This window comes from Struthio camelus, chromosome 5 (genome assembly GCF_040807025.1).
Source record: "Struthio camelus isolate bStrCam1 chromosome 5, bStrCam1.hap1, whole genome shotgun sequence".
NCBI lineage: Eukaryota > Metazoa > Chordata > Aves > Struthioniformes > Struthionidae > Struthio > Struthio camelus.
The window spans coordinates 65,086,435-65,102,389 of NC_090946.1; the positions used below are offsets into that span (position 1 = coordinate 65,086,435).

Below are 15,955 nucleotides of genomic sequence, written 5' to 3' on the forward strand. Positions count from 1 at the left end.
ATACATGGAATATGACAATAAAGAAGCTAGTTAATTGGTATGCATGCTTATAGAAGTTACAGCACCTGTGAACCAATAATACACTGGGAGTATACTTATTTAAAAGCAATTTTTAGTAAACTGTAGAATTACAAAGCACAAAGCAGGAAGAAAGGATGCAAATAAAACTGTTAGCCTATTTTCCATTGATAAACCCAGGTGTACTTTGGCATTTTATTCCAGTACAACCTTAATCATCCTAAGTGAAACGTTTATACGATTGGTCATATGCTTTGCGTGGAAGACTGAGAAGGATAGAGCAGGTGGGCATGTGTGAAGGCTCAGAACTTCTCTCAAATACAAACTTCAAGGCTGTTGATAGTAACTGCAAACTGCCAGAGGGTTTTCTCAAGAATGAGAAATGACAGCACGCGCTTCAGCAAGTTACAGCAGCTAAAGCTTTAGTGTTGCGCTGAACCTCCTTTGTAGGAACTATCCAGCATATAAATCTAACAAAATGAATCACGTTATTTTAATTCTCCAATGCATGTGTAAGAGGGACTGGGGAGAAAAGGTAACGTGCGACACTGAGTTACATTAACAGAAGGAGCAGCTGTAGATAAGCTAAGTAAACAAGGTCATATGGAGTCTCGTCTGTTATTTTATACAAAGGCAGAATAGAGTAATCGGTTACATTGGCTTACTGGTTATACAAACAGTTACATAGGCTACATTAGAAAATTTGATTTTAGTGTATGGGGAACTATACAGATCACCTAGTCACGTTCCACTTGGCAGACTAATCCTTTCTAAATATTCATTTAACTGGGACTATAGCACCGTAAGAAGAAAAATGCCTGTGTCCATAACGTTAATCAAGAGAGAAGGAAAAACAGAATAATCTCCTCTTTCCCTCACAATAAACACATCTATTCTATGGTTCCAAACTGGGTATCAAAATCCAGTCCCTAAATCACAGGGATTTACTTCATATAATCCCTTTCCTGTTTCTTTGTATGTAAACAGGAGAGAGTGCTTTTTAGTGTTTGAAAAGCCTATACAACTTTAAATCGTTTCTAATTAGTGAAAGTACTTTATAACGGTAAGGAATTTGACTCTAAATTTACAAGGTTATTCCAGAAACAACATAATTGCAATATATAGCTTATTTTGTAAAGTTTAGAGAAAGACTGAATGAACACTAGTAGCCTTCAATCATTTAAGACTATCAGGAATATTGCGGCACTATTGAAGGCATAAGGCCAGCAAATCACCAAGAAGATTCAGTATGCCAGAACCAAACGAAAAAAAACATTGAATAGGAGACAGAAAGGGAAGGGATTTGATTACTAAGAAATGACTTCAATACATGTATACAAAATAGAAGGAGTTTGCACAACAGTAGTGGGAGAACCTGGGACTACTAGTGCAGGATTTGAGTGAAAAGATAACAGAAGACGTGCACACTCATAAGTGGAGTAACTGCAGTATGGTGGAGCAGCACTTGTCGCTAAAAGCACACGTCCTGAGGGACGGACAACATTCAAAACAGAGAGAGGAACATTGTGTGTCAGGGATGCGTCAAACTGGAATAAACATAACAAATAAGAATAAAAATCTCTGAGTCCAATACCTTGGGGAAGGAAATAGGTAAAAGAGATTCTGTTAGAGACGCTAGACTAGCTGGGCATGCGTGCCAAGGTCAGCATTTGATATGGAAGCACATCTTTACCACCAGGTAAAAATAAAGACAATTGTGTCATTTTAGGGGAATAATTACTCAGACACAAAACGAGAACAAATCACACTCTTAAGTGGAAGCCTAGTTATTCTTGGAGCTAATAGCTGATAAATTTATGAAATCGTTACTGGAGCAGCAAATGACTCAATTACTTTAAGACTGTTCTCACTAACTAATAACGATGTTATAAAATAGCTGCCTATAGCCTGATCTATTAGTGGATTTTTACTTAAACAGAAGGATGAAAAACCCCAAATGGGTGTGTAACTAGGTCTTTGAATTTCAACAGGATACACTGAAATAACGTGAAGGTTAGCAAAGAGATATGGAAGGAGTCTGGCATTTAACACAAAGACGCTAAAAATTTTGAAGAATCCACCTCTCAAGTTGAAGGGGTAAATCTTGGTGACTGAAAAGCCAATCATCATTAACCTCGTCCAAGTAAGATTTCAGAAAGAAGCAGCAGTCCTATGAAAAATGGGGGCAGACAAGGAAGGCAGAGGAGAGAAAGAAAAATCAGCACAGAAAACTGCCGCTCAGACATGTAAAAAGTAAAATTAAACTAGACACTGAAAGGAATATTAAACAAAAAAACCACACAGTCTTGAGAAGCTTTTTGTAATGGGATAAAAAAAGGGAAAGAAATGCAACTACTAAAGAGAGAGGATGAAATGAAGAGCCCCAGCTTCACCATAATCCTAACTCATGTTGTCTCAGACATGAAAACAAAGGCAAACGGAGAACAGGAATGCATTAAAAGTGAAGAAAGTTAATGTAATCAAAAATAATTCATTCCTCAGAATTATAGAAAGAGGGACACACAAGACTGTAGGCACAGTAAATACTTTGAAGAAAATATCACATCCATAATGATAGCAGAACTGCAACTATACTGCCAACTTTTTTTTTTTTTAAGAGGGAATAAACAGACCAACAAACACAATCTTAACAGCACACAAAAATTTTTACAAAAATAGCATACAAAAATGAAAGAATAAAAACTGCAATGGAAAAGTGGGTTATAGCATCAGTTTAATAGAGAGAGCAAGCAATCTAGATAACATTTATTCCAGGCCAGAACTGTCTAACAGCCAGGTCCATCAAGGTGAGACGCTGCAAAGAGGGCAGAGAATAACGTAATTCTGAAATGCATTAGATGAAGCAGAAAAGAAAGAAATCATGCCATTGCACAATACCCTGGTGAGACCACATCTGGAACACAGTGCATAATTCTCATTGTAACAGTTAAAAATCGGCACACAAAAAAAGGAATTTCAAATTGGAGCAGCTGCAGAGAAAAGCTGTCAGGGTGATCAGGTGACAGGAGCCTGCAGAGTACTAAAAAACACTTAATTTACCCAGTCTAGCAAAACAAAAGCCACAAAGGAATAATTCCAATCTATAAATACAGATGGGGCAAGCACCATGAAGGGAGAAGAACAATATAAGGACAAACTTTGCACAAAAACTGGTAAGTGTAAAGGCCTTAAAAGACTATTACAATATTAAGGTTGGAAATTAGAAATCTCTTAACATTATAATTGAAGTTGTAGAACAGTCTGCTTCCTCACAGCTTCTTTTGGATATTCTGCAGAAAAAGAGGAGCAAATACCCTAACTACTCCTCAGCTGCTAAGTTAATGAAAAGGATTATAGGATAGGATATCTCTAACAGAGGAGCCTTGTAACTTAGGAGGTGCCTGATAGTGCTCTATTTCCTAATCAATATAAACACATCTATTAAATCACAGTTTGAAGCTTTTCCCTGCCAACCGACCAGTGTCGTTTGTAGCACAGTCCAGAAATCGCGATCAGATGCTTTCCTGCATATATTTTTGAAAGTCCTCTCTGTGGCTTTCTGGTTGCTTTTCCTTGCTAAATTGTGATCAAGGGATTTCTTTTTCTGGTCCCACGTGCTTCCTCAGTTGCCCAATGCAGAAAGATACTTGGATTTTATTATGAGCACACTAGATATTTCCTTCCGCCCGCCCGCCGGGCGAGCTGCATAAACAAGTATAAGCTGACCTCCTCGTGAATCTCAGGATTAATTAGGAAAACAACAACAACAAAACAAAAAGATATTTTTCAAAAGCATTTCAATATCTCTTTGCGCACTCAGGGTGAGACCTTGGAAATCCACCATGCACTCAGTGAAAGCATTTGCTTTGAAAATTCATAGTTCTGCCTCAAAAATCAAAATAATTTCCAGTGGTCAAATTCTGTTTAGTCTGCCGATTGCTGCTGCAGGAAGGAAGGGTTGCATCCTGAAAATAACACTTAATTCAGCCAGCCTGTTTCACTTGTTGAAGTAAAATACACAGATGCTACAGCCAAAGCCCTTCCACAGCACCATTCATAATGTCAAGAGATTAAAAGGAGTTAATTTCTCCAAAACTGACTTAAGTTACTCAAGGTATTTCAATTCTGCAGAATGAAGAAAAATTCAAGGTAGTGAAGACAGATCTCTTATGTGATAAGGAACGCTGTAACTCCTAGGGCGGAGATGCTTAAGTTCTTTTGATGAACAAGCATTACTAATCTTGGCTGTCCTTTTTAAACCAGATGCTTTGCTTCTGGGATCAAGCAAAGAATTTCACTTGTTGCTGAGCACTGCACCATACGAGCATACCAGACTGCATCAGCCATAGCTGGACATCTGTAGTCCACACACTACTGTATGGAAGAGATCTGCCCTCTGATTTCTTCTGAAAGGTCCATATCCCCACCATATCCCCCAAAAAACTTGACAGACTGCTCTCTTTTCCATTAGGATTGGGAGCAAACTTCATTATCGTTCTCTTATTACAGAAGCTATTTATGTTTTTCAGGGCTTGAAGAACATAAAGAAGAGTTGTGCTGTCACTTAAGGTATGTGCTATGAAGAATACTAGTTGGAACAACACTGAAATCCTTGCTGAGAAGCCCTTAAGGGCTCTTCTGTGTGCAATGAGGTCAAGTCAAACACACTCTTCAGAACAGTGAACAACTTGAAGATGCTAAAGTTTAAAAGGATGCAATAAATTCCATCTGTTTACAATGCAGTATTAAAAATGCAACTGCCTTTGTGTTATATTTCACATAAACGGGATATCTTTATAGGATTTAAGATAACCTCTTTAAGTAACGCAAGTTTGCTTTTCTATTCTCAGCTAAAAGAGCATTTTTTTCACGATAGTCAATCATTAAGAGAACGGTAGGAAGGTAATTAATATACTAGGAGTCCCATAAATATGCTAATAACCACCGTAAAAAAGCTGTCCTGATTATGCAGAAAATGTCAAACAATAGCTTGGTCTCCCTGACGACTACATTAATTTCTACAACAGCTTAAATATAAGAATGAACTTTATATAATCAACACTGTTAGCTAGTTTCTTTCTTATTAATGCATACAAGAAAGTTGGCAAATACCAATTCTGTGTGGCGTTATATAATATTTCATTTTGGATTCACATGTAAGTGCCCATTTGACATATCCCGCAACTTAGAATCCTGGAATGCTAGGAAAATTCAAGATAAATTGTTCTGTTTTAAACAGTACAAAGACATTGCATTTTAGAAAAAAATCAATAAGTCTAAACAAATGACTTGTGAAATTCTAGTCTTCTCAGTCTGACAATGATCATGTAAAAAAAAAAATCACAGAAAGTGATGCAGCATGTAACACTAGAGAAAGACACTAAAATCTCTGGAAATGAGCACAAGTCTTTACAAACAAGCTAGGCTTCTTTTCATATGATCTGAATTTAATAAAAAGATAACTATGCAATGTAAAACTTCTAAACAGATACTTTATACAGTCACATCTGTAACAAACTACCATACTGTAAATTGCTTGTATAAATTAAATCAGATTAACTGACAGACCCCATGAAGTAATTAGAGTGGAAAATCAGTACATTGCACATGTAGAATTTAATTGGACAAATACTATTGAAGAGTGATGACCTGAATGAATATAAACCTATTTACCTTTTCAAAATAAAGTCACTTTTTGTAGTCTACAATTACATACATGGAAAGACTTCTGATGACTGTCACAGGAAAAATGTAAGAAATGAAGTAGCTGGAAGCCAAACCTCAGCAAATGCAGTTTCTCCTGGTCAGTACATATATTATAAGCAAGCGTCCATTCTGAAAGTCTTGTAAGCACTCACGAATAAATAGTTTAGAAGAAAAATGTTAAAGTTAAAAGGAAATCCTGGAGTTAGGCATGTTAACTTCATTCACAATCCAGAATTTGACAACAGTACACAGTTTGCAAGTTTACAGCATTTTTAAGAGGAGGAGGGAGGGCTGACTGCTCAGGAGAATTCCACTTGAGTCCATCAGGACTCTAATTAACGTGCAGTATACTCTCCTGATGAAAAGATCCTTACAAGAGCGCAGTAGGAAAACTTTCAAACAATTCATTCAATAGCTGGTTCGACAGCTCTCAAGATAGATTAAAAAACCAAAAAATAAAACAAAAAATAAAACAAAAATACACTCGGTATATACCTATAGGAACAGGCAGTTTGTTCTAATGGGGAAATGCACCATAGAAATAAGTGACGAAAGAGAAAGTAAGAATGCTAGCAAACATGGAATTGAATATGAACTCCCAATGAACCAATTACGCTCAAAATAATTAACATAGTCCTTTCTAATAGACAGGAAGCAGCTGATTCTCTGCAGCACTGATAAACAACTCTGAGATATTTTAGGCAGTTCTTGTTTACACACGATGAAAAGACTGGACCCAGTACAGAGCAGCGCTACACGGATAACTGAAAGGCTATGCCGCGTGCCCTACCGCCAAAACGAGCTGTGAGTTCTTACCAAAGAGGAGGTTTAGAGGTGTCCTCATTACAGTAGCTACCATCAGAATATGAAGACCCTAGTATTACAGAGTAATCCAGTAAAGAATGATACAAAAACCCATGGCTGGAAGCAAATAATTGATCAAATTAGAAACAAAAAATACCACCTTAATGAAGACTGTGACTCAAACATTAGAACTAGCTACCACAAGCTGTAGTGGCGTCTCCACCTTCTAATGTGTTCATATCGAGACTTGATGCCCTCTGCCCGCTATGCTTTGGCTAAACCTATATTATTAGGGAAACCAAAGGAAATTTAGTTACTTCTGGTGTATAGGAGGTCAAGTTACATAAAAATTGATCTTCCTGCCCTTAAATGTTATTAATTTGAGGATCCAATTTTGACAGATGTCCCTCTAATGCTTGTTGTGGAAAGCTGTCAGCTTCATATTAGTCAACTCTGCTACATCTACACGATCATCAAAAATGAAAGATGACATAATTGCAAAAATTTAACCTACAAGGAGAATGCAAACATGAAAGTAGATGGAAAGGAAATATGCATAATTTGATAAAGGAACTATTTATACATTAAGTGATTTTCTATCAAGGTGGGTCACATCTCATCACCATGATAACCAAAGTACAGAAAGAAATTCATAAAGAATTGCCTACTTGCAACTGCAAGTGAACTCTTGCACACAGAGTAAGTCTATTCCATTTTGAGTTCTAAGAGAAGTCTTATTATCAGGAAAGATGTAAATATTAACAATACATAATAAAACATGAAAAACAGTTGTAAGTATCTTGAAATCACTTTTTGCATAACTGCACATAAAATAAAATTAAACTTATTTCTTCATGATTTCTTTTGAATTTCTGAGACATTGCTAACCAATAAACATTGGCTGTGTCCTGATGGCAGACAGAAGCCAGTTTCCTCTTTCCCAGTTAATCACAACACCTTCTCACTTTTGTTTAAAGTCAACAACCAGGAATGAGTTTGAGCCATCCAATCAGCATTTCACGATAACAAAGCACAATGAGTACAGGTTACTGAATACAACTATCAACAATGTCTATTCACACAGTATTTTTCAGCTGCTTCTATCAGTCCAGTTCCTTGAGGAAATCTGATCGTCTGAACCACCAGATTATCAAAACTGGCAAAAGGAGGTCAAGCAACCAAGTCTAGCCTTTGCAAAAACTCCAGAAAATCATGTAACTTAAAAAAAAAAAAAAAAAAAAGTAGTCCTAAACTGTTTCTCAGTCACACACACAGAAGAAGTGAAACCTGATCCAAGTGATCCAGGTACTGTAGAAACAATAAAGATCATAAGGGTATTCTCTTTCAATTTTAGTTGCACAGATCCCCAGCAGGAAGGTCCATATGCAGGAAATAGATGGGGGGAGGGGGAGAATATCAGACCCCTTCTTGAAGTCTGACTTGCACACAAACAAAAGATACAACAAAACCCAATCTCAAACCCCTCAACAATAGACTCTTACGGAAACTGTGAATAGGTGCCCTTCCTGTGCATTGGATGGTCTCCTCCATGCCCCTTGAGATATTATTCCCTATGTAATTCATATGTATTTGTTCACAAAGTAGCAGCATTGCTTTTTTGGGGAGGGAAAGAAAGAAAAAAAAAGAGGCAATCAGTCCTGTGACTTTTGGTGGAGTTTAGATGTGCTGTAACTGTAAACTGTAATGAAGATAGTTTCTGACTAAAGCCAGAACAAATTAGTTATACTTGAAAACTTTTTGTTTGCTTCATCTGAACACCCTGTGGCAGCCAGCTCATGGCCCAAGCAGGGACTTTCAATCAAGTTCCAGATAAATATCTGCTGCCTAACCATGCCGCACAAATACAACAGTCAGGGATAATACCTTGAGGCTGATGACCAATTTGTTATATAAAGTAGTATCTACCGATCAACAACATCTTGCTTAATGAATCATTCAAAAAAAAAAAAAAAAAAAGCCCAGCAATCCAGCAATCGTAAGCAACTGATATTGTCTTCTATGAGTAAGAACTAAAAACTTCAGAATACACTAATCTGCTCCCAAGATCAAAATGGAAAAGATTTGAGAAAGTTTACCAATACAAAACAAGGTTGTAACCAAAAACATGACTTTGGCAAGCCTGGCAGATCACTGCTTCTCGTCCAATCGTATATTACTGTCCTTTCCTCAAATGATTCCCAGTACTTTCTTTATCAAAAGAAAATAAAAAATGCAAGCTCTCCAGCACCACACACAACAGTGCACACGACTGATTTTGGGAAAACAAAACAGCGCAGTCTATTCCCTTGAATGGATAAACACCCATATCCCACAAAACATCAAGGCATATAGTATGTACCATCATACACTGCATGTACCAAACAGCTTTTCTGTTATGCCCACCTCAACTATCAGAAGGGACTGAGCTTTTTTAGATGAATGATCTGAGAGGGAGGTTAAAAGGCTCAGTGATTCTGGCAAATCTACTGCAGCTCAGAAGGAGACCTTAGGGGTTAGGAAGGAAAGGATTTGATAGTTTTCAGTGGAGTGACATATTTGCCTGATGCTTCTATGAATTATTCTTGGAAGAAAAAGATTTCCACCACACTTCAGCAAATGTAAATGCTTAAACTGTGAACTTAGTCTTCAGTTGTCTTCAGACCTGTTACCATATGTCTTTCCTTTTTGTGTACTTAACATTAAAATAACATGCTTGCTTTCCTCAAATAACCCATCTGCTGTTCCCTACTTTTGCTGCTTTAAAAGACTGTCAGCTGTTACGCTTTGCAGTTCTCAATTTCCAGCATAAAATTAGCAATTAATACTTATTATTTATTTTGTTTAATTACACTGATTTCAGGCAATATACTTTAAGAGCCCCAACATGTGAAATAACGGGGTGAAACAGGAACCCAAACAGCTAGGACTAAGAAAACAATATCAAAAACATTTCAATAAGAGATCTAAATCTCTCTCCCTTCATTGAGACTAAACATGAAGTAGAACAGATTAAAGTGTTATTTCAAGATTCCATACCATTCAAAAGTTTGGGACCACCAGGAAATAGTTACCTCAAAATAAGTAGATAAAAAGATAGGAAAAGAGTGCTAGAAGAAGGAGTTTGTAAGTTAAAACTTCCCAGTAAATCCCACATTTAACTACGCTATCTACATTGCACAAGATGTACAAGCCCAATATGAATCAATACCTGCCCATTTCTCAGTCTTCTTCCCATCCCTCACAGTATTACACTTAAAAATTACACTGATCAGGAGACTTATTTTTGTTCAAAAACAAGACACTGCAAAGCTTCATGATGAAAGTTTTCAGAAGTCTGTAAGAGGGCAGAAAGCTCTTTACAACTGCACAGAGTTACTTTCAAAATGCAATCTTCCCAACTATTTAGGAAATATTCCCCACACTTAGTTAATTAATCTCCACTTGCATATTTAATCAGTATGTTCATTACCAACACTGAGTGCCTAATGTTGGCTTTTTTCTTCCAACTAGCAACAGTATAGAAGCAAGTTTAGTTCAGTATTTTAGCAACAGAACGTAGCCAACTTTAGACTGGAATTATGTATATCTTGGGCACTGCCTTGAAATAAGTGATAAGTACAGCAGTAATCTTGTGTCTTGATAACAACACGAACTCTGAAAATTCTTTCACCTTCAGTAAGGTTTCACTACAAAAATGTTATTACCACAAGTACAGCTTTATAGTAGATGCTGATGGAAATAAACCGAGGGAGGAAAAGTAGCCTCAAAAATGAACGCAACACAACAACAAATACCACACATCATCTTGAATATACCTTCAAACTGTAATGCACACTCCTGGGACTGTTTACACAATTACAATATGCAACCACTGGATTAAAATAAATAAAATTCAATGGAAATCCAAGCAGCAAAGACCTCAAACCCACATCTACTTCCTAAGTAGATGTACACTAATGTTTTAGGATATACTGTGACTCCTTCCTGCCTACTCTCCTTTAGGTGGCATCAACCATGCATTCAGGGCAGCATGATCCTGCTTCTGTTTCAAGAGAAGAGATGGAATATCACCTCACCCAGTCTACCACATAGTTTGATGGTTAGGACTCTTGAGTTGCATGATCTGTGGGTTCAAATATTCTGAAGCTGAAGAGGAACTGAAGGGGGGTAAGTGGTCTAATGAAAAGTAGAGAAAAAACTGCAGTTTTAGGCAAATTCAAATGCAGTAGAATCTGACTGAGATTAACTATTCAGGTTTTCTTAGTGCAGGGACCTTATTCCCACCTCTCCCACCAGACCAGGGTATTCTTAATCTTGCTCAGTAATCTTGTGTCTAGACATCTTCCTCTCCGTGAATAAAGCACTCAGAGATTTCAGGAGGCTTTAAAAGCTTGATTGTACTTACAAGTAAATTGATGGTATTGCTGAGAAACACAGCCTGTCTATAGGTAGAGAGTGGTTTCAACCTAGGATTTTAACTTTATAAAATGTTTGAACTGATAGTACCCTAGATATTCAGCAAATATCGTGCATTTTTATTATTTCTGGGAAACATTAGTACATACCCATTTGCCTTTTACAGGTTTGTTAGATTTTCCCCAACAGTTTTTCCCCTTACTCCATTTGGTCTCAGAGCAGACTGCATGTTTATGCTGCTAAAATAACAAACAAAGGAAGAACAATCAACTTGCTATTCAAAGAGGAAGCTATACTTAGCTGCTAACAGTATAGCATGATGTTTGCTTGTTTGTTCCACTCCTTTGATTATGGTGGGACAGAAGTCCTAGTTTCTGGGGAATTTCTTTCTGCTTACTGGCCTAGAGGTGCATATGGCAAAATCATTACCCAACTGGCTATATTTGTTCAGCAGTTCTCTAGCTTTATGGTGCAAAAAGGTCAGCAACTGGAGAGATGAAGGTATACTTGCAGTATGCTTCAAAAATTCAGCATGAAACAATCCTGGGAATGCATCAGATTTTAGAAGACTAAAAACTGACAGGTAGCACATTTACTAATTGACTACAATAGAAGAGTGCTGGAAAGTGTCCATTTCTCAGTATGTCTCATAGCGTATTCTACCATTACCTTGTAACCCCTGGCATTTTACAAAGATGTATATTACAACTTTCAGAAAATTTGACCAGGAAAAGCAAAACAAAAAGAACATGCAGCTGTGAAAACGGTAGGACAGCACTCGGCGCAGTAAGGCAATTACAGAATACAGAAGTGTGCAGATAAGAATAAAAGAAATAACAAATGGCATAAATCACAAGCCCTATGTTTTATTTTAATATTTTCCATGGACAGAGATTTAACACACTGTAAAGCTACCAAAGTATCATTTTGCATAAAACTAAGTAATGTTTAATGTACTATTTAACTTACTATATTGCAGATATAACTGAAAGATAAAAGATAAAAACAAGATGACATTTGAAATGTTTAGAAAAGCCAATAAAATACCATGGGCAAACAAGTGTTTCAGTATGCCTAAAAATTAGCAAGCTTTAACAGAACACAAAAGGATCTCTTCCCAGTGTGCTGGGAAGTGGCAATGAGATTTTACTGTTTACAGAAGCTGCAGAATAAGAACACAGAATAAACAGTGCACTAAGCACTTGTGTATTACATTTTATATACATGCACATGCACATTGTCAGCCATTTCAAGGGCATCAGATACAGTGCACAAGAACCGATCACAAATTTGAGAATTTGCTGGTAAATCTTTGTAAAAATAATGCAGTTACAGGAAGGAATCAGTTCAAATTTACATTACTGACCAGGTATGTCTGTCTAGCAGAGCCAATGGCAGACAAGCACACAAGGAATCTCCGTCATCTTGTCCTCTGCGGGAACCAGAAGCAACTTGACAACAATGCGGACAGAATTATCCACTCTAAAAGACTGTCTAGAGATACAGAGCTGTCTTTCAGCTGTCTTGGATTCTTCAGAAACTGTTGCCACCTGTGATGGTGATTCCTACCGCCAAGATATTCCTCAGGTTCCCTGATCTGTACCAGTAGGCTCTACCATAGCAGGTTATATCACTATAGTGTTTGTATTACTCAACAGGACTAACAATTTAGAACCACCACCATGACCTGTATTAATACACATCTTTACACTAGGAGAAGAATCACAACATTTTAAAATGAGTCAGACAACATGCTTAACTATAAGATGCATTCATAAACAAGTATGGATGGACCATGAGCCATATTTGAAAAACCCACAAACACATTCTGAATGGTCACAAGAGTCTTTATAAACATTTTACTGAATGATCCTTTGTTCTCTTATTAAAATAGAGAGAACTGCAGTTTCAGAAATACTTCTTCTAGACTATTAGTTATCCTGACAGATATAGCAGCCTGTTCTTTGACATTTATATTGCCACTAAGTGGCAGAAGATGAACCAAGAACAGAGAAGACAATAGATCATGGTGTTTTGATCACATTTGTTTTCAACAATGATACAGTATAAAATGAGTTAAGTGATACTTCGTTTGCCTCTCAAACCATGATTTCCTGACAGAGATCCTCCAGAGACCTGAAGGAAGCACAGTCAGGTTTGGGAAAGGAACAGCTGGATAGTTCTGAAATCATGAAGCACAAAGGGAAGCATGTTAACAAGAACAAAGACAAGCGTGTACGTGTGAGGACAAACGAGGAGCTATCAAACAGAAGGCCACAAAAGGCAGTTACACTGCATTGGGTGTGAGCCGCAAAAGAAATTCTGAGGAGAGGTGAAAGGAATAAAGGCCCTGGTCAAAGTTATGAGGAAAAAGGCAACGACACTTTATATGGACACTAGAAAGGAGGCATGAAAGGTCAAGGGACAGGAAGAAAAAACACTATATTCCCTATTTTCAAACTAGTAATTCTTAAAAGAAATTGTATTTTTCTGATATAATAAAAATCCATGATAAAGGCCTGTCATTTCAAAATTAAGTTTGAAATACTTAAAAAATTGCCAGAATAAGCATTCAGGATGATTGCAATACTATGAATTACGACCTCAGCGACTATCAGTAAAACTTTCTTATCAGAATGGGACGTTGTTACTCTCCTTGAAGTTAATGGAAGCTGTCTCTGCACAGATGTCAGCCTAAAGCGTTTGATTAGAGTTTTCTAAGAACATAAAGCAAACTTACAATAAGTTCATTGGCCCACTTAAAGACATGTGAATTCCAAATATATTTTCAGATACAGTTAACATGAAGAGTAAACACAAAGAATGATTTTTCTTAAACAACAAAAGAACATTATCAAACATGTGCTTCTCTCCCTTTCACTTGTTTACTTATCCATCAGCTGATTTCAGATCACTGGTTATTATACAGGCGAAATAGGAGACTTTCTGTTATGATGAATTTTACATAATAGATTCCACACAATAAGCACTAGGTTATCTTAGGATAGGATGGGATTGATCTTTTCCTAGCTAAAAGTACAGTACTGTTTCTAGAACATTGCTTAAAAACAGAAGACAAAAATACTCTAAAGCACGCAACAGGAAGAAATTATCTAAACAAATATTATGTAGAAAACCACGAAATAAGCTCAGCTATCCAGCCCTATCATCCTCCCTTCTGAAACCAACTCCTTAATCACTATTTAACAAACCTTTAATTAAAGACAGGCATTAAGAGGGCAAGGGTAACATTGTTGGGGGAAAAAAGAAAGTTAGACAAATCTTCAAATCCATCTCCTCTCAAAATCAATCAGATGAGAGTCTAAAAAAATGAGATATGAGAGAAATATGATATGACATGAGAGAAAGTATAGAAAGCAAACATGACATTCACTCACATAAAATTTTCTGGATATTCACTCAAGGCCATATCAATGATATTCAAAGCATCATGATAGTGTTTCTGTGCTGATAGCAAGAGTGCAAGGAGATGAAGAGAGTTGGCATCATCTCCTTGTAGCTGCAGAGCCTGACGAACATAACCCAAAGCTTCTGGTATCTGATTAAAAAGAAAAGGCAGAAAAAGAAAGCACTGCTATTAGAAATACTGCCTCCTGTTACTGGCACAAACATAAAACGTTCCAAGTAAAGCATTCACCTAGATACCATGCAGAATTGTAAAGACTCTGTAAAACACTTTTCAGACAGCTGAAATGAACCTGACGCACTATGAACAGTAAAATATTAAACAATATTAAAGTCTAGACTCAAGAGTCCCACTCTCCAGATATAACCAGTCTGAGTGGAGATAACCCATAATATTAAGGTAAATTCAGAGAAAAAAAATGAATATCTGGTTGCTTTCAATCCAGCAATATAAATGCTGTAAAAAATAGGATGGACTGTCACTTGTCTTATTTCTGATCCTAGGGCTGGAAATACTGTGGCAGAACTCTGGAGAAGTGTACAGGACTGAAGGTGCCCAGAGAACATTTCTAGATACGGGTGACAGCGTCGTTGTAGGCTAAAGTGACAGAAAACCACAGACTTTCTATTGCATTGCATATGGAAAAACAGGACTGAAGAAATCTTCACCTGTACCCATTGACAGACAGAGGTTCTAATCTTCATACGACAATGAGAGGCTGCATTTTTAAAAACAGAACTAACCTGTCTGGATATGGCAAGCTGCAATGCCAAGTAAAACGCTGCCAGATGATCTGTTGGAGACAAACTGTGAGCCCTTAAAAACAAAGAAACAAAAGTGATTTTTTTCCCCCCTGTTAATACAGGTTATACACAAACACATAGATGTATCTATTCATGTACGCATATTCAGATCACCCCTCTACAAGTATGTTCATATTTTGACACAGGAAACTCTGGGACACCTCACACTGCTATCCCTGCCTGAATGGTATTCTTACACTTCTCAGTCATCCTTCATTTATCAGAAACAGATTGGACCTTTTCAAGCACTCATTTTTGGTAGAAACAAACTATGTGATCCCAGCATATATCTTAAAAATGAGTAATACAAAACAATTCTTTCCGTTCAAATATACTCCTATACAAACACTACATGTAGCTATGGAAGGACAATTGCAATAAAAATTCATTTGGCAGGTTTCTTGCCTTACGTATAAAGAAAAAAAAAAAGTGCTTCCAAAGACGAGAGCGAGATCACTTGCACGAGCAGTGCCCAAGCAGTCTCCCCAACTGAGCCCAGAAGGCTTCGGAAGCACAGAACTCGGAGAGGAAAAGCAGCAGCAAAGCAGATCTTGTTTTTGTACATTCGTTAGACTCCCAGATTTTAAGCACATTTTCAGCCCAGCATACTAAGCCCCCTAGAAACCCAGCTACTTTTACTCCTAACAGTCAAGACTAGACTAGTAGAGTACCTTGTTAATGTAGCAAGGCAAAAGTAACCTAGGCTGGACTTTTTCTTCTTTATCAAGGCGTTATAGCAAAAGGCAGTATAAGATCTGGATCACTATTAATCTATGTTTGA

The 15,955-nt window shown here is 37.1% G+C and overlaps 1 protein-coding gene across 5 annotated transcripts in view; it reads right to left on the reverse strand.

The window, feature by feature from the left end:
- Nucleotides 1-15,955, reverse strand: part of TTC7B (tetratricopeptide repeat domain 7B) — a 145,691-nt gene that overhangs the window by 58,104 nt on the left and 71,632 nt on the right. For all 5 annotated transcript variants that reach the window (XM_068946802.1, XM_068946800.1, XM_068946801.1 and 2 more), the window contains 2 exons: nucleotides 15,115-15,187; nucleotides 14,343-14,503 (listed from right to left, as the gene is read on the reverse strand). In XM_068946802.1, coding sequence (XP_068802903.1) covers nucleotides 14,343-14,503; nucleotides 15,115-15,187 — 234 coding nt within the window. The remainder of the gene's footprint in view (nucleotides 1-14,342; nucleotides 14,504-15,114; nucleotides 15,188-15,955) is intronic.